The sequence below is a fragment of the Odontomachus brunneus genome, unplaced genomic scaffold, assembly GCF_010583005.1.
Source record: "Odontomachus brunneus isolate Ranch 3 - 2012 unplaced genomic scaffold, Obru_v1 Obru_scaffold_113, whole genome shotgun sequence".
Classification (NCBI taxonomy): Eukaryota; Metazoa; Arthropoda; class Insecta; order Hymenoptera; family Formicidae; genus Odontomachus; species Odontomachus brunneus.
Window position 1 is genome coordinate 1146983 of NW_022639563.1, and position 24870 is coordinate 1171852.

Consider the following 24870-nt stretch of genomic DNA (forward strand, 5'->3'; position numbering starts at 1 on the left):
AATTATTCAATTCGAACTAGTCAAGTCTCTCGAGCCTTTGTCAAAAACGAGACTCGTTGACCTACATAATAGGCTGCTGCTGTTGTTAAAGAGGAACTGCCGGGGCGTCGTCGCGATACACGCGCATTTCCACGTCGCCTTGCGAAAGAAATGATGTCGCTTTAAAGAGACGTAAATATTAGTTCAGTCGCTCTTCTTTGTACGCGAACACGCGCGTATGCATCGAGATAAACGCGAAAGCATGAGTATTCAACCTCGTCTCGGTGCCGCGCCCGTATACAGGCGCGATCCGGATAATCTTTCGCATTTTCGAACATTCTCCGGCGCGATCAGCAGCTTCGAGACGTAACGGAAGATGTAGCAAAGATTTTCAGTTACAGATAGGATCCCATCTCTTTCTCTCTCTCTCTCTCTCTCTCTCTCTCTCTCTCTCTCTCTTTCCCTCTCTTGCGCGCGCTGTCTCCCCGAGGAAAATCTGAATTTATAATTCCGTCGTTCGACCTTCGCGAGAACCCGGCCAGCTGGCGAGCAAGTCCACTCAAGGCGAAAAATATCTCCGCGCCGGAACGGAGCGCATTTTCACCGAGTACATATTTCATTATCATAACGCTCCGTATAACATACTTTATGAGCGCGACGTAATGGTGCAAAAGCGAAAGCCCGATGCTGAAAAATGTGTCACCGCGCGGCGCGATATTTTCCCATCGGGTCGCCGCAGCCCCATCAATTTGCCGACACGCGCGCACGCTTTGCACGCGTGTCTATCGTTCTCACGTCTATCTCGTGTGAGGATGAAATTCCGAAGGAAAGTGAGACAATTAATCTCGCCGACGCGCGACCCGACGGCCGCGCAGAAATTTGATATTAAAAGGTAGATGTGTTTACAGGAGAGGAGAGGAGAGGAGAGGAAAGCGCGCGATTCTCATAAATTCCGCGGCGTGTATATCGAATGTGCATTTCGTAACGAAAGCGTTAGCAGGCCGTATACGGGGCACGTTTCAACTTTCCTCCGCGTGACGCCTATATTGCTGTCATAAATCTAACGAGGCGGCCCGACATTAACCCGCCGACCGTTGCCTATACTTCCGACACCGGCCGACCTCCGATAAAATAGCCGTCCATACACTCCCCTTCATATTATTTACGCCGATTTAATGAAGCGAGTCGAAGTTATGAGCGCAAAATGTTCCGCGAGCTATCGGCGAAGATCACTGCACGCCTCTGGGGAGTCAATTAGCGATGGATTCGCGAGCCGTTTTCTCTCGCGAGCGGACGTTGCTGTAACACGTTTCCGACGTTGGTCCCTTGGAGCCCGTCCAAAATCACGTTATGTTTCTCATCCACTTGCCGTCCGTCGCGCGATTTATACCCGCGACGTTTCATCGAGTTCTAACGTTATTACTGCCGCAACTTTGCGAGGTATCCTCTTTCTCTTTCTCTCGTGTCCGTGTGACGGTTGTTAATGCGGCCATCGCGATGGTCGACTTTGTAAGTCGAGAATTTAACTGCCATGTGGGAACTCGCCGGATATCAGAACCGTTATCGGTCATCATCGGAAAACAAGTGCGTTACAGCTATCATCCTCGATAAACAGGTTTACGTTAGCGTTTAACGAGTCCGCGGAGCGCGCGTCGCGTCAGATTTTTATGGCGCGATCGAGCGTTCGTCCGCGACTGAGCGATAAAAACGATGTATGAGCTTTCGCGAGCCAAACGGAAATATTGTTCATATCGATTTAATAAACCGCTTTTCGCCGTGATGTCCTCGTGCGATACTGCGGCGCGGACATAAAGAGCGAGGAGGGAAAATATTCCGAATGGATCTCTCCGTCTCCTTCGCTTTTCTCCGCGTCCCGTTCACGAAGAATGCGTAGCAAGGAACCACCAGATCGTCCTCGTCGTTCGTCTCTTGCTTCTTTTAATTGGCAGAACGTCCTCACGTGCGCATGGCTGATATGTGTATCGCGGCGCATTTGACAGGAAAACGGCGCATATCGTGCCAGGAAACGTTCGCTTTTCGTTTTCCCAGCGATTTTCCGTCGTCTACTCGAACGAGCGAGTGAGTGAGCGAGCAAATGGGCACCCATCGAGTTGCGAGAGATAAATCTCGGCATTGCGCGCGAGATTCATGGGCCAGTAGAGTGGAAAATTGGACGGCGTCGCGTGTTTGCCTCGTGACAACATTTCTTGCTTTTAATATTCAATAAACAAGAAATTTGTAGCCCGCTTCGCGAGATATTTCCGCGCGAGTTCCGTCGCGTTTGGTGTCTTTCGATCGGCGGAGCTTCAAGAACCGGCGACACGCGCCGCGAACTTTTGAAGCTTCAAATCGTGAATTCCAGTCTCGTCTGCGCATACGCCGAAAATGAACAGACGAGTGATGAAAAGACTACATGACATACGAATTCGATAAGGAGTCTCTCCTTTCCGCAAGGTTATTCGTCGCGTTGATGACGAGAGCGAGGAGAAGCGGCTCGTGTTGATCAAACGGAGAACAGGCGCGCGCGATTTGAACTTTCGAGTTATTGTGCGATATTACGCGGAACACGATGCACAATTGTCACGTCTGCCAGTTCGTTCATCCCGAAGACAATAGCCGGTGCACAATGGTGCCGCGTCAAACATATGCCGTCTTCGTGACGACGGTCCTGCGAGAGCGATTGTTACTCGCGAAAGTTATAGTGCAATGTTCCATAGTATCGAGACGCGTGATACGTTTCCTCTGATACAATAATGCAATTAATATACTGAGGTAAATTTAGGCATTCCATTCTAAAGGAGGTTACTTATGAATGAAAATATCAATATAAGATTTTAATCACACTCTTTAACGTTGTTTTAAGTATAAAATGATTATTTTAAAAAAGAAATGGAATTCCGTCCATGTTTTGTGCGCGTTGTTACAAGCTTGTTCTAACTGATAGGCAATATTATTGCTCGTGCAACAATCTGAAACAAATTGTACCAGAAAACTTAAAAGCTGTATTACATTTGCTGAAGGATGAATCTAAATCATTTTGAATATTTCCAAAATTAGTATTTTTCTCAAGACACTAAATAAAAGAGAGAGCAAAGAAAAATTATTTATAATTTCCAAGTGCCATCACTTTGTTAAATTTCAACTTTCTACATATAACAAAGATTTATCCTTCATTAAATTTGATATAATTTTAATTTTCTTGTCTCATTTGTTTCAAATTATTACAAAACTGTAATATTGTCTACCAGATAGAAGCGTCTGACAATATCTCGATCAGAATAAAAAATCTAGACGATAAAATTTCAATTTTTTAAAATAAAAATATAATTTTTTATACTTAAAACAATGATAATTAATATAGTCAAAATCTTGTATTAATATCTTGATTCATTTCATTGAAAAAAATTTGTAAAAATCTTGTATTTTTCCAACTATCTAAACTAAAACTTTTCTTAGGATCGTGTATAATATGACTTTAATTATACTAATTTTATGAAGAATACAATTATACTAATTTTATAAAGAATATAATTTTATAAAGAATACAATTATACTAATTTTATGAAAAGTACAATTTTAATTCTCCCTCTCTTTCTTTCTTTCTCTCTTTCTCTCTCTCTCTCTCTCATTACACATTACAAATATATCGTATCAATATATATCTAACGTGTCGTCGCTACGTTTTCTCTGAAATAATAGCACAATTAATTAATATAGTACGACGAACTTAAACATAGATCGTTAAGATTATGCGAATCGTATAATGCTACTTTCATTTGATTAATTATAGTTGATAACTACCACAAACACCACTTTAATTCTATCCATTACATTATGAATCGTCACATCGAATATCTATATCTAACAGAATTCAAGAGGAACACTTCAAAATGATCACACTCTATAAAACAATGCACTGCATCAGTTGAAACAATATATAATCGCAGAATGTGATGTTATCTTTTTTAATTCTTGCGTTTCACAGACTGGAAGCTTTCTGTTTTCTTGTTACAGAGTCACGACAGCTGGCAGGGACACGATAGCGACCAGGTGAGCGCTCAATGCTTGTAAAACGCTTGCGAAAGTGCAATTTGCATTAACACTTGTCCGCTTCTCTTTCCCGAAGATCCTTTCCGCTTCTTTCTTTCATGCGCTCTGTTCCGTATTTGGCTCGTTTCTCTCGGTAAGGCACGCTGACTCCATGAGATCCTTTCGCAATTTGCATGTTGATGTGCTGGTTTCGCGCAGAACTCCGCGTTCCTTTCGCTCGCTTCGCGCGATGCGCGCGACGCGAAATTTTCCGGCCGGCGCGGCGGAATCGACGGTATACAAATTGCACGCTCGATATGGCACGATAATCTTCTCTCGTCCATCGTGATTTCTCTGAATCTTCACAAGGTTCAAAGCGTTCCCACAAAATACACTAAAGAAAGAATTTTGTTGGCAAAACGAAAATTTGGTACACATATACACCGTAGTATAATTTGGTTAAAATGGGATCAACCAAATGCTTGGTGATTGCAACAAAAAACTGTAATCATCGCTGTGTATTTTGCTTCCTCAATAATACAAATAAAAACACAATACACAAGTAAAAACATGATAATGTCGACCAAATCATATATGCCAAATATTTTAATTTCAAGTACAGAAATATATATTTTCAGTGTATTTATTATCGATACACATACAACCGCGACACGGAGAGACGAAACTCGCAGTCGTCAATTTTCGTACTAAAATATATATGGAAATTATATTGAAGGCAAAGCCAGAATTTTTCCTCGTATATTGCAATTACATGTACGCAAACTGACAACTAATATTTTTACTCTAAATCGAAAGAAAAATGGAGAAAAAACATTTTATTTAAATATGCATGCCACGAGTGATCTTCGTCGAATCAATCGCGCATCTTGAACAACGAAGGACGCGAATCACTCTTCCCCACCGTTGATCCAATTTCTCGGCTCGCAATTTCGCGATTAGCCGTCGTCTGTCGAGCAGACGAACGCGTCAACATTTTCATCGGCCGACCTGTAAACAATTCATCTCGTGCGACTAATCGACGCGACGACGTATAAAGCGCGTCTGGCCGGGCCGACAAGAGGAGGCGCGCAAAACGAGGCGTTTAGCAGCGGAGGAGTCGGGAGGAGAAGCGATTTACATGACAGTGATGCGCATGTGATTCTGCCGCTCTTGCACCGTCGTCCGGTTACGCGATTATTTCGTATCGCGTCGTTATTAAGGGCGCAGCTGTTTAACGACGTTACGGTTACGGGACGAGCGGCTGCAACGCAACTTGCGAAAATATTTACCCAATCAAGAGAGAGAGAGAGAGAGATCAGACACGACCTGTGAGTTAACTTCGCTCGCGGCCGATCGATTCTCGATCGTTGCTGTGCGTGCTGTGCGGCAGCCGCAGCTGCCGTCAAGCTGCTCCTCCTCTTGCCGCGGTTTTCGCTCGCGCGGAGAGACAAGCAGATGGATGCGGATTAATTAATTCCTTATTGCGCGTGCCGCGCGTCTGACGCGACGCTTGATTAAACGCGAATAACAACCCGTCGAATTGCACGTCGCGCGAATCAAGTACGCGCTGATTCTGTCGTTACCTGCGCTACCTCGGATTTGATCCTTTCGAGGCTTAGCGAGTCGGACGGGAAACGGTGGATGGCGGGATTAGATCGTGTCCGATTTTTACGAGCTACGATTTTCATCGTGATTTTTTTCGCTCGGTTTTAGCGCTCTATTGTGATACGCGTTATTGTTTCCACTGTTTTTTTTCTTATAACTCGGGATGGAAAGATTGTTAGAGCGTACCGCTCAGAGTGATAGCTACCCTTTGATAATTCGACGTGGTCAAAACGCTCTTAGAAAGGAATCCGACGAGACTCGGCAATGAGGCACCGCTGAATGGGATTTAGTGTAGTGTTTAATCGGATCTGCCTTGGTATTCTCTGTCTCGTGCTGTCTCTCCTGCACAGGAGTACTTAGAACGCTATTATCAATCTGTTGTTAGTTGAAATCCTCGTAGGGATTCTTCAGCCGCCGGAAAGAACTCTCCAGATTCAGATAAGTGATTAACCGAGAAATTAGTCATATAGCAAATATATCGACTGCGTGCGTATACACGATAATTAACTTCTGGCTCTTTCAGTCTGATTCAGCTTTATGAAAACGGAATGCTATACGTAAGCTCGTGATATAATATTTCGATAACAGGATTCTAACTTTTCACAGTCTACAATAAACACAGACCTGACAAAATTTAGATTAGGTACTTGGAAAATTCATTTTACAAAGTAGAGAAATGTTTGAACCAAAATTAATCGCCAATTTAGTTGAAAAAGCTCTATATCTGGGAACTAGGTGAACTACACGGAGAGAATATTATAATAAAACTTATAATACTATTTTAGTAGTTCGGGAATAGACTGGCACTATTACGAAAATTATAATAAAATATAATAAAAATAATCATAAACATGATCATTTATATTGCATTTATTTTTTTATAATTTTGACTATGTTCTTGGCCACTTTTATTATGTCTTATTATAAATTTCATCATATTATCAGTCTATTCCCGGAGTACTAAAATTGTATTATAACTTTTACTACAATATTCTCTCCGTGTATAGAGAAAAGGAGAATATGATTACTGCGCAATTTCTTCTGGCACGGATTTTTTTTCTTATATTTAAATATTTCTTTTTTCTCTTTATTGCTATTTTGTTTTTAATTTTGGAACACAAAATACAAAATATATCTAATTTTCTATTATATTCGTTGTGAGTTAAAAAAAATATAACACTTTAAGTAGTTTGGAAGAAATTTAATATCTTGCGACGAAATTTTTCCGGGTATACTACTTAAGGAGTTTGAATAAAATTTGCTTTTTTATGTTCCAAGGTAAATCCTGTCAAGTACAATTATAAAAGTGATATATAGACAGTCCTCATGTAAAAACACAATATAAGAAAAAAGAGAGAGAGAGAGAAAGTGAGTGAGTGATCCATTAGAACTCTCTACCAAATAAAAATTTCGCGCGTTACCATTTTACAACGACCGTTACTCCGTTGGAATTCAATAAAGCGCGAGTGCAGATATCGCCTCGCGACGCGACGCGACGAAAAACCGAGTCTCGGGCACTCTCGACGGCGGACCGTGTTGTTTTTCAATGGTCTCTCTTCCAACCCCCCAGAGAGGGTACTTTGGCCGTCGGTCTTCTTGTTTCAAATACCCACGATACGTCTCCACCGTGGCCGGGCTTCCCCGCGAGATTCTATTCTCTTTCCGCTTTCCGGGCACAAAGCGCGTCGCTTCTTTGTCCTTTGTTGTCGCAGCATCGACTTTATCTCACGCCCGATTCTCTGTCGCTCTCACCCACCATCCCTATTTTCTCTTCGCGCTTCCAACTTCTTGCCTTCTTCAGCCCTACGAGTATCCCTGCGCTTTGTGGAAAGTCTCTGGAAAGGGTGTGCGGGCTGCTTCTCCACTTCCGAGTCCTCTCGGCCTTACCGCGGACGAGGCTCTTGGCGGCTATTCCCTCTCTTCTCTCAAAAGCAATCGTGCGATGTAACTATCACGAAACACATCCCGGCGAATCTCACTGTAGTCACGTACGCGAGCGGCGATTCGATTCGACAAACGAGGTTCAGGATTTGTCTATTTCGGGAAGTTCCGCGCAAAATGTGGCGTCGTTTCAATCGGGAAAACCACCGCTGGTATTTCCACGGCGCACTCGTTAGGATTGTATGGACATACACTAACATCTGGGACCTCAGCTTGACGGTGATTCTTTCTTCTTGGTTCTGGTTTTCTTCTCGTTGTTTTCCTTCTGTCTCTCGCTTCGCCTTCGCTCCTCTTCAATCCTCCGGCGCCCGCGTTACGAGAGGGATCGGGCCGTTCGCCGCCTTGAGCTTCTGTTCTGGTTTCTTTTTTTTCTCATTATCAGGATCGCCGCGAGGGATGCCGGGACCATCGGGACCAGCCGGAGTGTACGAATCTCCACAAAAAACAAAAGAGAACGGGACACCGACCGCAGCACGCGCGCTAATTACGACGCCGTGGTCTCCCCCAGGGGACACACACCGCGATAGTCTTGTTTCAGAAAATAAACGACAAGCGATACTCCGTAACTCTGGCTACATTATGTTGCTCCTCCTTTATTTTCCGTTATTTTGACATCGACGTGCTTCTCCTTTGAATCCCTCATTCGTCGATCTTTTCGCGCGTTATCATGAGAAATATCAATAAAAATACAAATCATTTCTTTTCAAATTGATGTGCAATATTTATCTTGCGATTGACTCGCAAAATAAATCGTTTATTCGGGAAATAACGCAAAGATGATAGACGTATAGGAATTATCCTTCTCTCGTTTTTATTTTATCGTAATCATGTTTCTACACTGAGAGAAAAGAGATTAAAAATGATAAATATTTATTCGATGAATATTTTATAATAACACATTTACTTATATTAATATAAAATATTTCTCAAGTAGGAAAAATTTCCTTTAAAATCTTTAAAATACCTTAATCTTTCATGAAAATAATTGTTTATTCTATTTAAATAAAAGAATTTAGATTTAAGTAAATATGTCATTAACCCTTTATAAGGCAAAGATTTTTTAAAGATGATGACTCTAATTCTTATTACAAATTTACATAACATACCTAGATACATGACAAATGTGTGAAATATAAGAAATCTTATGATACTAATTATTGTTTGGCAAAAAATTTACTACTGAATGTTCAGTGTGAAAGAATAAACATTTTGAATTTTACGTGAGGTGGTTAAAATATCGACCACAAACTTATAAACGGTTAATAGGCACCAAATTAATATTTGCTTTTTTCTTAGATATTTTTCTCTCAATATAAGATGGTGATTTAATGCGTTTTATCGTGTTGTTTCCTCTTTTTTCATATTAAATGCCATTATAAGGTTCTTTAAGGATTTTGATCCGTGATCTGATATTTCTCAGCAAGAGAGAAAAAACTGGACATACTTCGCCGCCCGTGCTTCTGTTCGCTGATTCGCAATCGCGAAAATCTAAATCGCCTGTAATTGCACTGGCGCAGTGTATTAATTAAATGTTAGTATCAGCAGGTAGCCGCGACGTGGGGCGTAGCATATTAGCGAGGGTGTTCGTCGCATTTCGAATCGTCGCTAAATTCCGTGGTGCATAAATAATGCACGCGCATCGCCGCGTTAAATTAAATGGCGCGATTTTAGCGGCGCGACGCGCTTTGTTGATTCGCCTCATATAATTGTGCGCGAGCTGTAATTAATTGGATTCGCAAATTTCTATTCGATTCAGTTGTGCATCGGTACTACTTACGGTGGACGCTCGCCACCTGTCAGAAGAATCGATCGTCCCTGTTTTATCAGCCGAGTGTTATGCGAATAGATCGTAGATCCTTATAGGTGTCACCTGTAGTTTCATTCGGCGACGTTGCTTACTCTTCAGAAAGCATCGATCTCGATCGGAGATTTCTAGATGTAACAATCCAGAGTTATAATCATACATCTAAAATACTGAAGCGGCGAATTTATTTCACTTTAATACCAATTTGTGGTTTCGACAGAAAATTGAAGTTTACGGAGCGTATCGTTGAAAAGTCTTTTAGAAAAGAATGTTATCTAAATGTGAATTAAAAGAACGCGCTCCATAATCGACGTCGTTAACGTTCCACCACTACAAAAGAACACGAGCGGTTTTTATTGAAATCTTAAATTGGCTCGTTAATACCGACTGATATACTCATAGCGCCACGCGTCCTTTTGTCGCCTGAAGCGCTTGAAAATAACGTTCAATATCGTTCTCGAAAATATTTCCAATCCGCTCGACATTCCGCCGCATTTCCCTCTCTCTCTCTTTCCGCGACCGATAAGAAAGAAAAGAAATAAAGAAAAACGAGAGAAAGGGAGCTGCTGAAGCGTTCTAACTTGCGACAGATTTTCGAGGCAATTTCGCGCAGCTGCGATACGAAATTCGGTCAAAGGTCACCGGACAACCCTTTCACCTTAATTGGCCGGACACAACGGCGCTGTCCTCAATTTCACGTCATCCGCTACAGCACGGTCCGTTCGCTCGCTCCTGAATTTCCCGTGACGCGAAATTTCCGCGAAGATCCGCCTCAAAGGGCCGCGCGCGAGCGTGGCGGTCCTCCTTATGCAAGCGCGATTCGTTTCGGTGCATCGACGCGGCGGCGGCAGCGTTCGCTTCCACGATCGAGCGGCAAGTTCCGCTGTTACCGGAATGCAAATTGCAATCCGAATTAAGCGCTCCATTGTTCCGCGATGCGCCGCCGCACCGTTACACTGGCCTCGTCTAAGTTTCGCGTAAGTTGCGACAAACCCGATTATTACCGGCACGACCGTACCATGCGCGGTAAATGCCCGCAAATTGTTTCTAACCTGTATCGAGAGAGAGAAAGAGAGAGAGAGAGAGAGAGAGAGAGAGAGAGAGAGAGAGATGCGCTTCCTATATTTCTTTAGCTCGTTATATAGTCGCAGTGAACGTGCGCTCGTACAATTAAAAGATGCAAAATCCTCTCATCGCACTCGGACAACATAATCTATTAAAAAATTCGAATAATATCCTAACAACTCGAAATTTTGATCCCACGCTCTCGACCTCAATGTCTCATTTAACGTCTGCTTTGATACTTCAAAGCCTATATTAAGTTCTTTTGATTCTATTTGACTTACAGCTTTGCTGAAAGGTTCTCTTTAGAAGTTAGAGATTCTCCTTAGAAATGGCACTTTGTGCGTTTTCCGCTATTTACAGGCCCCAAACTTCAGTTTCCGTATGTATTAAACGTACACTGATCCTGCAGAATATACAGATGTCAGAGAGTTCAGGTCGAAAGTAGGACTAAATAATTTCGACTTGAGAACATTCTAATGATGTCTCTTGCATTAGCTACTAAAATATGTATAAGACGTCCGAAAGACATCTGAAAAGACGTTTCTTGGACGTCTATAAAACGTCCTTTAATAATTTGTGCTGTCTGAGGAATTTATGGTGCGATGCATTTGTGCTCGCATTTTAGTTCTTCACTGCTCGCTCGCGAGAAGTATGACGCCGAGTCTCACCGAGCTCGCTAGATTCGATTGCCCTATGACCCTGGCAAAAAAAAAACTGGTTCCTGCCGTTAACGATACCATCGGCTGCCGGTGCGGGGCACATCGGTCATTCTTCTCTTTCTCTCTTTTGGAGATCAAAAATCAGCAAGTCAAATTCTTATCACGTGACATTACGTTCGATGTGCTCCCGTTCTTCGCCGTTCTACCACGACTAGAGCGTTTTTAAGCGTCGCTGTTTTGCGACTATGGCTTCTTACGATCTGACACGTGATCCGAAAGAACCAGTCTCGAAGGTAAATTGTGCGATATTCGCGAGCATGTTTCTGTCGCGTGTTGCGAAACGTTACACTCGAATTAGCAAATTAGTATCACGTCATTCCGACTCGTTCGTCGTATTAAAATATTCAGCGACGGTAAAACACCGGTAAAAGCGCAATCAAACAAGTGACAATATTTCTGTTCGATCAGATAAGAGCTATATCCGGCGGTGAACCGATACCGTGCCCTTGCAGTTGTGCAACGTGGCACGGTGCTCGCTCTCGTGCGCAACGAGAAAGAGGAAACTCCGGAGCAGCGGACTCTATATCGATTGACAGGGGAAAACGCGGAACTCAACGGCGGCGCGCGGTCGCAGGAATCTCGCACGTTGAATTTCGCGTGCGACAGAAGCAAGAAGAAATAAGAAAAAGAAAGAGAAGGTCGCGATTCCCAACGACGCCGATCTGAAGCCGTTGTCTGAAACCGAAGCGCGGAACGTCCCGTCCGTCGGCCGCTCTCACACGATCGACCTCGCACGAACCTGAAGTCACGGTCTACGTTTTCAGCATGGTTTATAACTCTTTCGATTGCCGGCTCGCGTACTACACACGACGAACTAGAATCGCCAGGAACGCAGGTGCACCGTGGTATCGCCCTTTGAGGAGCGTGGCGTCGTTTCCTCGCGGGAAAATCGAGTCGAGCTCGTTGATCCTCGAAATCGCGACGCTGATTTTTCAAAAAGATGTTCTATCTATTTATTTATTTCTCGATCTATACAGAGATAAAAAGATTGCTCCTTACATTAATTTAAACCGGAGAGCAACAGTATAGTGCTGAAACGATAATGAATGCGATATATCGCGTGTTTAAAATATCGTACACGATTAAAAATGTAGGTAATGAAAAATGAGAAACTCTGTTGTAATTGAGGAATTAGTAGAAATCTAGGGAATAATAGGGGGATTAAGAAAAGAGATATATCAAGAGAAACTATCAATGTATCACTCCGAGAAGATACAGATGTGTGTATGTATTATGAAAAAGAAAAAATAAAAGTCTCTGTAGGTTCTCTGAGTCATGCGTCGCGTATGATTCCGCCCACATTTATATCGCTCGACGCGCAGCCTCGTTCGGCAGACTCGCTGGCATTGGGTTCAATTTGAATCCCCTGGGTGCCAATATAAATTACAAACGGCTCAGTTAAAGAATAACTCAATATGCAACACATCTGTCAATCTTCCTTATTTGTAAATCTACTTGAAATCATCCGAGGACTCTCAATTTATTTCGCTCGTTATCGCGAGGCAATCGCGCGAACATTCAAAAAGAGATCTATCTCGAAGCCGCCTTCGAAGGCATCTCGTTCTTCCTTGAAACGCACAATCCTCGTGCGGTTCTCTTTAAACCGCATGACCTCCCACTCTCACACGGGGCGCAAAAGCGACTGGCGGCGGCCCTGTGGTTAAACCGTAGCCGCAGTTCGCGCTCGTGCGAGTTCGTATGATTCCGTCGCTGTTCGGCTCGGCGCACTCCGCGTACATGCAGCAAGCTTCAAGCCGCCGGTCGGCCGATGACGTCAGCAACGAAGAGGCCCGTCCACCGCGGCCAGCTCTCGGGTACGCGTCCGTGAGCGTTACGCGAGTCCTCCGTTCCGAAAATCGTCCGGAGACGTGTGCCAGTCGCGTCGCGTCCGCGTAGCCGATTACGAGTGTGCCAGTGCGAATTACATGAGCGTGCACGCGCGTGCGTGCTCAGCGGCGACGTGAAACCGCTTGTATCGGTCGCTACGACTCCCCGGTGTTGGAGGCGCCGAGACAGACAGACAGAAAGAAAGGAAGAAAGAAAGAAAGAAAGAAAGAAAGAAAGAAAAAAAGAAGGCACACGGACAAAGAGAGGGAGCGAGAGAAAGAGACAGCGAGATTGAGTGAGTGAGTGAGTGAGTGAGGGTGAGAGAGAAGGAGGGAGTCGAGCAAGCAAGCGAACGAACGGACAGGAGCGTCCGTAGTGACCTAACCTTCACCGACCGGCAACTATCTTCCCGCGATACACGCTCGGCGCACTGCGTGGCCACGTAGCCGTCTGTCCGACGAGCGATTTTCCCTCGGTAGTTTCCCACGCGTCTGGCGGAGAGCACGCCTTTCAGAGCACGAGACGGGACGCGATCGCACGAGCGAAGGAGAGAGAGTGAGAAGGGGAGCGGAACGAGAGACGTGGGGAGGTGTACAGCGGGACGGGAAACGCGCGATCTGTTTACGCGCCGCGGCTCCGCGATCTGACAGTCTTTTTTCGCCCGTGATCCGCGTTTACGCGAGTGTCGCGTCGCGACTCTTGCGAGGCGAGAACGGCACGGAACCGCCGCGGAGTACAACGCCAAGACGTGGTGCAACCTGTTTACAGTGCCCCGCGCCTCCGCTCGTGTGTGCGTACTCTGTCGTGCACCTGTGTGCGCGGCCGCGCGTGTGTCTGGCTGTGTGTATGTGAGTGTGCGGCTGTACGCGCGCGTGTGTGCTCGCCGCCGTGGAATGCGAGGCTCGCGTGTGCAGGGGCGGCTCGACGCTCGGCGATCGTCGTGACAGCGGGCACCTCCTTCGTCAGCCGCGTTCGATGTCGAGATCTACGGAAAAGAGAATCTCAGGTAGATAGAGCGTCGCTGGTGATTCGCGGAAGGCACGCGGAAAGTTAGCCTCGCAAATTTTGCCCAATTCTCTTCACGTTTGACTCTGGTGATCTCCCTGGAGAGAAATTTTGCTTCATTTCATTTGCACTTGATTAATTTTTGTTGGAATGAGCTTGTTCGGCTCTGCTCTATGCGATCTCGAGGCGCATTCCTTTTGCAAAATCGAAGATGCAACTCGCATACACGATGTTACGTGGCTTTCAAGTACCGTAATTCGTTATATTCGATTAATGAGCAAATTAGCGTCAATTGTTCGCGCGTACGTAAAAATAACTTGAATATGAATTACACAGACGGTGCATAATGCACGCTGATAAAGTTCGTAATTGTCGCTTCCTGGCGCTCGATGTTTCATGGGCGACGAATTGAGACGAATTCTACGTAATTTTCCATCCTCTCCATCCGCGTATAGTACACTTGGAAAGTCGCTCCGCAGGTAAAATTCCTTCCCTTGGGCATTCCCTCCGTGAGATACCGCGTTCATTTTAAGAGCAGAATCATGCCTCTTGAAAGGGATGAAAGGAATGCTGAAGTTGCATCATCGTAGCTAACTTGAATATGAGTCTCTTCTCTGCGTTACTTTATTTATTTTTCCACTTTTTAAATCACTGCGAAAATTAATCTCCATTTCTGACTACGAATTATCGACTCAATTCGCGTATTCCACTTATGGAATCAGACTTCAAATTTTTCTATCTTTCATTATTCAAAAACTCGGTTACTTTAATTGTCAGAGCTCGATGCTTGAATCAGATACTCCGTTGTACTCAGACCGATAAAATTTTATGACCGCCGAGTCATCGCACGTTTTGGTCAGATTTCAACGGGTATCGAGCATCGATCCTCACCACGATGATTTCGCCACGAAAGCACATGGAGATAAGCGAAGCGTGAAGTCGCCAAAAACCGCTGCGTAGATTCTCCGCGCCAGATCCAAGGATTTCGATCTCGTTCTCCGATTCCCCGCGTCAGCGGAATCGCAGTGTATTCCGCGGCTCCTTCTCGCCTCTCCACATACTCCGCATCCTCTCGGAATATCTTTCTTCTCGGAAAGTTCCACTCAGGAGAGGGAAATAAGCTCATTAGAGGCCGCTTTAGTCGAATAATTTACGGTACGCCGCTCGTACGGTACGGCTCCTCCGCGTCCTCCGCGTCGTGGGAAACGCGTCGCCGCGGTGCACGCGCGCGTGGGACGTCCACGTGGAAATCGACGCCGGGGTTTTCCTATGCGCGGCGGTCTGTCCACGAGGAGCGCGTTCCCTCGTGCGCCAGAACGAGACGGATAGACAACCTGTTTACGATATCCAGCGCGGGCACGCGCGTACGCGACCGCCGCACGGTCCACGTCATGTACGCGGTGTCCGGGAACTACCGTTAGAGCGACGTGGAGATTGGTGTTAGGAGTCGTAGGAAACTCGATCGCGATATTAAAACGCTACACTCGCACGACCTCGCGATTAGCGCGACCGTGAACGAGAGGTCTCGCGTTATTCTTAACCCTTAAATGCGCGACGTGGTGAAATCACGGGGCATGGACAGCAAAGTGGGCTCATGCGTGACCCCAACATTGTTTGAGTTTATATTTTTTCTTTTGTATATTTTTAAAATTTGCATCAGGATAAAAAAAATAACAATTCTGCAATAACGTTTTTATTGTATAACAATATTTTTGTAGTGCAGAGTATCTGACTTTGGCGCAAACGTATCGCAAAATTTCAATGGGTAACATCGAAAGATATAGGTCATCATTGACCTCACTTTTTCGTCGTTTAAGAGTTGAGTTTATGAGTATATACTGAACAACGAACGAACTGCGAATTTAAGCTTTCGTTTTACGATAAAGAATATGTTCGCCGTCGAACGAATCCGAACAGAACGTCTTGTTCGCGCGCATTCGTGCCGATTCGCTCACGATGCGGTTTATCAGAGAAAATTCATGCGCAAGTTGGACGCAAATGTATCAAACCTCGCTGTTCGTACGTCCTTGGTCCGTTCAGTGTATATCCGGCTTTAGGAATCAACTTGGCCGCGATGAAGACAAGCGTTCAGTTTCATTCCTCGTTTCTCGAGTCGCTCAGCATACGTCGCATACGAAAAACGATCGTATCTCTCTCCCCTCTCCTTTTTTTACTTTTTTCCTAAAGGAAAAATGTACGGTTGATAACGAATATCGAGGACAGAGTCATCATTAAGGTATGTCGTACACTTGTGGATAGTTAGGTTGACGGGTACGTTTTACGTGAATATTTCGGAAGTGTCCTGTTCGTCCAATGGGAGAATTCTCTCATTGAACAAACGGGATACATTCCGCATTTCGAAACTCGCACAAAACACATTCGTCAACCTTTTTGCCCACGAGCGTGTACACCGCGTACAACTTTTGCAAGATATGGTAATTTCCTCGCTCTCGCGGCAATTTCCTCGTGAGAGACAAAAATATCCTACGCGAGCATGACAGTGAAAAACGCGTTGCGTAAGCCGACATGCGCGGCTGCAATGGCGATCTAACCGACAATTTATTGATGATAACGCGTAAATAGTCGTTAACGATGCGCCGGGCATGCCGGAAATTTTTCCGCCTCACTGCAATCGTATTTTAACAGCGTTGCGACAATGCGAAACGTGACGCGAATTGTAAACACCGTCGTGACGATATAAGCACAAGGTTTAAAGAGGCAGATTTCTAGAGGCGTTTGTGTGCTTCTCGCTAATTGGCGACATCTCGACTGCTGTTGCGAATAAACTCAACGCGTCGGTTTCCTCAGTGTCGCATTCCCTCACGAAGAATAAGTCGTTTTTCTTTCTTTCCTTTTTTGTTTTCTTTAACATCGCGTTATCATTTTTCTCGAAAATAAGCGTATAATTTTTGCCGACGTCTGTGAGTTCGCTGCTGCTGCCTGAAATCCAGCGGCCGCTTCGCCATGGGGAAACGCGTCGATGACTATTCGTGGCGCACTTTCACTGATCGATCGCCCCGGGCGTTGCAGTTCAGCCGGTCGAATCGCGGAGAGTGCATTCTCTTTTAACGAGACGTCGTCCACTAACCTTTACTCCGCTCCACAAAAATCGCACGCCTCTCGTTCTCGTCGCGAGATCTTTCTCACACATGCGAGTTCGAGCGCGAACAGGATACTTATCTTATCCGCCGTCTTAATTGCATCCATTATAAAATTGAATTCAATTAAATCCGTAAATTAAAGTAAAATAATCATAAGAGTTTAATATTAAATTTTATGTTAAGTTTATAAAATCGTATGCCTGATTCTGAAAGTGAACATAAAATGTAATCGGCGATAGTTATGCAAGAATGATCCAACTCACAAAATTATGATTTTTGAAATTTTACTTTATTAATGAGAATAATCCACACATCTTTCCACATAAAATAAAAAAGATTCAAGTTTTATAGACATCTGGAATTAATTGAAAAACAGCTTTTATCTTTTATTAGAGTAACCATTTTATTGTGCTTGTTCTTGTTAATGTGCCTCTGTTTAAATAAGATAAAAAGTATTTTTTGGACTTATTTAAATAGAAAAAGGATGTTTTAATTAAGTAACTAATACTTTAACTTAATTTTAAAAATACTTTTTCTATTTATTTATGCTAGTTTCTTTTTTATGATTTATAGAAAGGCACACTAATAAAAATATGGACAATTAATTAGCCTAGTTACCTATTTATTTTTAAATTGGTAAGTCTTTTTTACTCATTTATTTTTAAATTGGTAAGAAAATTGGCTATGCTTGATTTTTTGAACAACTGCGAAGAACCTCAGTTATCTACACTTTTTAAATTATGTATGAGATGTTCATCTTCATTTTTCTCGAAATATAACGTAACGTCACGTAAATTGCATCATTCTTACATAACTATCGGCCAATTATCGATGTTACGATCGTTTCCTCTTCCAAATGTCACTCACAACGCGATCAATTGTTCCGACGTATTTATTCGTGTATCTCGCGATGTGTTTTGTGCTCTAATAAATATCTCAAAGCATTCGCTCTGTTTCATTCACGCGACGCGATATCGCGCCGCGATATCGCGCCGCGACTTTCGGTAATCGAAACTTCTCGTCGCGTCACTGACGAATCTCTACGTTAAACGTGTAGAACGTAATAAAACAATTTCACGTGTGCTATTCGGGTTAATTCACCGAAGCGGAGTGATCCGTCGTCCCTGAGATTTATCAATTGGGTCACACTCCCGCGCTCGCGTGATACGCAGGTGCGTAGGGCATATTTTTTTCGCTTATCGTGCGCCGAGTGTTCCGCTTGAATAAATATCCCGTAGGAGGAAGAAAAATATTACACGCGCGCCGAATTTATTTGCGCATATAATCCAGTAGTTATACGCGCGCGAAATGCCGTAGAACGATCCGATAAGTAGCATCGGTGCTAAGGTAACAAGTATTAATACTTGACACTAGACATTCTGATTGTTTTAATCTTTAAATACAAATATTTGATCTTTAAATACAAATATTTCAACTTTTTCAATGTAGAAAATATATGAATATATTCAATATACGTATATATATTCTACATCGAAAGTTTAAAGTTAAATTTATATTTAAAGACCGAAACGAATGTCCAGATTTGGATACCAATGTTATCAGTGCCCAGACATTAGTATTTTTATCTTATTGTTACTCAATATTGTAAGTGATATTTAATATTGAATATTAAGATAAATGATGGTTCGTGCAGTCGAAAAATTACGCCGGAGGGAGTGAGTAACCGAGTGAAAGCGCAGTATGGGCAGATGTGTTTCTCGTGTAACAGTGCGCGGACATTCGATAGTTCGACTCGCACATCCGTCTCGAAGGTAATTACAGACGACCGTGTGAGTGCACGAGTAACAGGCCCACCTCGAATATCCCTCTCTTTTCGTCCTTTGACTCCCGTGACACGATGGAGACCAACACCCACCTGCGGAACGACGTTTGAGAGACTCGGGACCTGAAAGACGAGTAGATAGTATCGCGTATACCGTTTCCCCGTACACAGCCACTGTCTCGACATTGTTGCTTGTACGAAGGGCTCCCGTCGTACTTTAAAGATCCCTGTAGTATTCTAATAACAAATGCGTGGTCGCCGGTAAACTGGAACTATATGTAATAATACAACAAAAATTAATCAATGTAACAATACATTGAAAATTAACTAATAAGATAGAGACGAGTGGGAATCGTGAATGAGCAAAGAAATTTCCTGAAAGTGGAGATCGCACAATTCTTTTATTTATTTATATGTCTGTTCTCTCTCTCTCTCTCTCTTTCTCTCTCTCTCTCTCTCTCTCTTTCTACTTTGTGTTAGGAGAATCTGTAATTAGTTGACTGGTGTGAGACACGCGACGAGTGACTTGGCGCGTGTCACACTCCGGCATAGCAGTTCGACGAATGCAACTTCAGCGAGCACGAGTCTTTCTTTTCCCCGATGCAAATTGTTGCAAACTAAACCGAAGTTAGATGTATGTTATGCGCAATCGTAAATCGCGCAAAGTAGACATAAATATTCCGCGTGTCCTCCGCGCGCACGTGCGCGAAACCGCAAGCATTATTCATAACATCTACGATTCTACTTGTCCGCCTACTCGCCCGTGCTGTGCAGTTTCGTGCGTTTTGTGAGACGAAAAAAGAGAAGGAGAAAAAGTATGATGTGCCTCGGTGCTATCTAAGCGACGGGATTAATTGGATTAATATCGCAACACTCTCGGCGGAACCGCTTTAGCAGGACAGTAGGATGACCACCAGAAGGAAGAAGAAGTCGCAAGACGGCTTTCTGAAGAAGGTCTCGAGCCTATTTAATCTCGACACGGTGAGTCACTCTCTATTGAATCGAACTTTCACGTCTCCCGACGACGGTGACTTTTCGCGATTTCGACGCAATGCCGACCGCGATTTGTCATGGCCGAAAATATCTCTACGGCCAGCTCGAGAACGACACATCGACGGAATTATTCAGGAAAAAATTGTATATTGCGACAGGATATATATATTTTAGTATATAATTAAGATAAAAATCATTAGCGCGGGTGATAATTTTTATTTGTTTATTCAATTATTCAGATGTAATTTGGATGGAAATTTTGTTAATACACACTGGGAATTTAAGTGGATACTTGATTGTGCAGAAAATGAGGTTTCTACAACCGCAGGTTGCTTTATGCGCGACGTGATAGAAATGGTAATGCCATTCTTTCAATATTCATATTTTTGAATGATACAGTCGTATTTTTCAATGGTACAATGTACCAGACCCCGTCTTTTTTTTTATTGTACATTCTTCAGAACGAAACGGATTTCTAAACACCGCGGCCTTGTATCTGCCACTCACGGGTGTTTCAACTTGAGGCTTCTTTCGAAAGCGTCCGCGTAAGCAGAAGTTGCGTTAGACGAGATACACGCACTATTCTTGGCAACGTGACCGCGCGTATACGGTTGCGTAATCTTCCCCTACAAATTTTATCGAGTGCTTGATCGGCCACTCGAAGATTTTTATCCCCGCGATACGAGATTTATCGGCGATAACAAGTGCACCTTTTCATGACTCATCGGTACTTCTATTCTATTCGAACGAATAGAATGAACAGTATATATTTTGGATGTGGAATGGTGGGCGTGCGTTGAAGCGCTTTAATCAGCGATTTTCAGACATTACAATGACAGAGGTGACAAAGAGAAGGGTCTGTTATCATTCTCACACACATCCGCGGTGTTCAATTCATAAGAACAATAGCTCGTAAAGCGGAGGCGTGTCAATTATGCGAATATTGAGTTAATCAGTTGCGGAGATTTTGAAGTAAATGACAAGATGGGTTTTCTGTCGTCGTAATGAATGATTTCGCGTTGTGCCGATACAAGACGTTAAAAATTGCGCGTTTTTCGTTTTCGCAGCACAAGCAGAACGATATAAACTAACAAATTTCAGGATACAATTTAATTATCGGAACGAAACGTATTAACGCAAATAATCATATACGTATTTGCATGCTGGTTAACATCGCTGCGCTCAGCCCGGTCAAAATGCAAAAGTGGGATTTGCGCAAACGTTACGTATTTATGCTGAATTTATATTAATTCAGTCCTGCCATTGGCGTTGCGCGTATCTGGCGGGAACGAAGCGAGTCATATTTCGCCTTATTACTTTTCCATTCATATGCATTTCGTGCAAAAGTTAAAATAGTAAATAGAAAAAGTTTTCATTCTATCTTCTCGACGGTTAACGAATAGAAGCCATTTATTACGTTTCCGCCGGGAACACCGTCGCGAAACGGAACGTCACGGGAAAGCTCTGCGGACGGTGGAAAAGCGGAGACTCTAGCGCGCTTAAAGGAAAAACAGCACGCAAAAACTAGGCGGTGGAGGGAAACGCCGTCGCGACCAAGTTCGAGACGCGCGAGCGAGGAAAATCGCTGAACCATTTTTCTCGCTGGCTTCACGACCGGCTTCATACGATAAGAGTGCCTCGAATAGCTCCGCGAAGGGGTGAGGGTGGGATGCAGGAAGGAGGCGCGAGAGGGATGGCGAGAGCGCGCGGGAATAAAAAGAGAATCGTGGAACATAAACAAGATCGTAGAAACACCTGTCGACTTTTTCTCTGTTAAGGAGCGAGTCTTCGACGGGAAGAGGAACGCAGTCACTCTTTTACTCGCGAATGTCATCGTGATGATATTGTCGCACCGATGTAACCGTTAATAGTAGCTGTCGAATCGCAGTACTACCACTGCCACTATCGCTGAATCAAGATTCTCCCTTGACGTTCCGCGTTATGAGATTCGTCGTCGCGCGAAAACGAGTCTTCGCTAAAGTGCCATTAATTTCTGTCGCTTACACACACCCACGTGCAGGAACGGGCGGCTGGCCGTCGTCCGGTCTACGGTCTCCACGAGACGCCGGGAGGATTTGTTATTCTTAGGAAAATTCGCGACGCGTTAACCGGCTTTATCGAGCGCGCTCGTGTAGTTTACATTGGCGCCCGATCCCCCGACACAGCCAAGCCGCTTTGAGAATCCTAAGTCGACCCTAAGTCAACGCGAACTCCGAGTCCGGAAACCGCCGTTAGCCAACAAACGCCCCGCTTCGTTTCGAGAACACACGCAGCTCGTAAGCCGATATATTCGCATATGCTCGCGCGCATGTTTGCTGGAGAACGATTCGTTCGCGCATACGTATGCGCGACGTTGTACCGCACACCGAGAAAAAAAAAAGTATGATCGATCTAACTGAAGTTACACTTGACCCCGATATGTCTTTTGTAGTAAAATAGTAGTGACATGTGGATATAAGATTGTCAACTAACATTACAGTAGAACTTGATAAGAAAAAAGTTTTTTGACTATAATTTGTAATAATTGTTTCTCTAAGTGATCACAGTCATAAATATGAAACTTTTTTCCCTCTCACAGTGTAAGCGATCGCTCGATTTTTGTCTTATATCTTTTTTTCATCTGCGACCGCGCAAATCGCCGCGGCGTCGCGTTAAATGATAAATTACGAGGAAGCGATTGAGCGGAATCGAGCAGGTCAATAGGTCGCCCGGAGCGCCGATAGCGGACGATTGTATTCCGACCGCTTCCACGAAGCGAGTTCGATATTGCTGTCGATGATTTAAACGATATACAGCAGTGCGTGACGCGGATTGCTCGGCTGCTATTGAAATCTTGCTATCGTGCGGAATCCGCGACAACTAGTCTGCGAATCTAAGTTATACCTAAAGCTGGATATACACTCAGCGAACAGCGAACGTGCGCGATATATTCGCGTCCACCTTACACACAAATTTTCTTTCTTTCTTCGATAAGCTGCATCGTGAATGAATCGATCTAAATACGAATGAAATGTTCTGCTCAACTTCGTGGAGGCATCATACACATTTTTTTTCATTGTAAAGCCAAAGTTTGCGTTCGTTCATTGCTCGTACGCTCAGTGTATGCCCAGCTTAACGATAGCGTGGGATTCCCAAGGTTATCACGGTCCAGTTAACGCGCCCTCCACGTTCATCCGTGTACGGTTACGAAACCGCGCGGCGAAATAGCCCGTCGCTAATCGGTGCGGATTGACGAGCAATCGAGAGGCAAAAGTGAATCTCTTCATGGTTGCCGGATACGCAAGTTCTTCGTTTCCCCTGCGAGACCGCGCGTTTCCAGCTGGAAGCGCGCGCGAATCGTGAGTGGAACAGTCGCTTACATAAATCGCAGTCCGCGCACTACGGCGCGTGTGCTCGAGCGTGCGAGAGTACGCGTGCTCATTGTAATTGGATATCGGCGCGACCTTCCTGCGAGAGGAAACGCGATGTGTCGCACGAATCGACAGCGAGCTTGTAGCGCGTAGCCTTGTCGAGCGCACGCGAGGTTGGATGTACATGCATTAAACCGCCATAATAGCGACTGCACGGCGCTTCCGAGAGTGAGCCCGTTCACGTTGTTCCTCAGATGTCGAATTTTATCATATCTTCTTATCGTGTTCCATTATACATACATATACAGGGTGACCCACGTAAAGTGTTACAATAACTCTAAACATATTTGTCCTATCAAAAAGTTGTTCATGATATAGTTTCATATATTCGAGGGGCCTTTTTAACTACGTAAACAAAAATCCATTTCCGTCCCCCCTTGAAAAGGGACGGGAGGTAACTTTAAAGTTTCAAATGGGATTCTCTATATAATGTTACATATTTGGATTCTACGGGGAAAAACAAGTAAACTTTGTTTGAAACATTTCTTTGGAAAATACTCCTATCAAAAGTTATAAACATTTAAACTTTTAGCCATTTCATTGATTTTACACCTTTGGATTATTTTTTATGGGAGTATATCAAAGAGGAAGTCACATCTTAATCACTTACGACGAAAGAAGACTTAAAACGAAGAATACGTACAGCTTGCACTAAGGTAACCCCAGAAATGTTGTTTAGAGTTAGGCAAAGTTTTATAAAAAGAATTAATAAGTTTTATAAAAAGAATTAATAAGAATTAATAAGTAATTTAGATGTTAATGGTCAACAGTTCGAACATTTAATAAAATATAACAAAACAGGAAAACTATGAGTCTTATTTAATTTCATTAATTTCAATGCACTGTACATTAAAGTTTAAATATTTATAACTTTTGATAGGAGCATTTTCCAAAAAAATGTTTCAGACAAAGTTTACCTGTTTTTTCATGTAGAATCCAAATATGTAATATTGTATAAGGGGTCCCATTTCAAACTTTGAAGTTACCCCCCGCCCCTCTTCAAGGGGGGACGAAAGTGGATTTTCATTTTCATAGTTAGAAAGGCCCCTCGAATATATGAAACTTTCTCATAAACAACTTTTTGATAGGACAAATATGTTTAAAGTTATTAGCTTGTAACACTTTACGTGGGCCACCCTGTATATATATATATATATATATATATATATATATATTTCTCTAATATTTTCCGTCAAATCATGCGGTTATGTGGAAATTGATTTCGCAGCGGAAATACCCATCGACAGCTAATTTAAAATGCGTTTGCAAAGAATGCACAAATATATAACTTCGCGGTATATCGAACAGATATGATGATTGTTTTCGTCGTAAAACGTCGGAAGTTTATGAAATATTCGCTTGTTTTCGATAATAGAGACTTTCATAAAATAACGAGTTCGATGTTTCTATGTTGAATATGAAAACAAGCTCATTCTGTCGTTGAAAGGAGAGTCTAATCAAGATCTGATTGGGACCGCGAAGGGAGGGAGATAGCTAATCAAGTCGTAATTTAGTCCTAATTGAGATGTAACCAGGAGTTAATTGAAACGCGACCACGTGCCTCTCTCTCTCTCTCTCTCTCTCTCTCTCTCTCTCTCTCTCTCTCTCT

General features: G+C 43.5%; 1 protein-coding gene across 3 annotated transcripts in view; it reads left to right on the plus strand.

The window, feature by feature from the left end:
* Positions 1 to 24870, plus strand: part of LOC116849356 — a 473095-nt gene that overhangs the window by 424163 nt on the left and 24062 nt on the right. For all 3 annotated transcript variants that reach the window (XM_032826434.1, XM_032826431.1, XM_032826433.1), the window contains one exon: positions 3994 to 4029. In XM_032826434.1, the coding sequence (XP_032682325.1) occupies positions 3994 to 4029 (36 nt within the window). The remainder of the gene's footprint in view (positions 1 to 3993; positions 4030 to 24870) is intronic.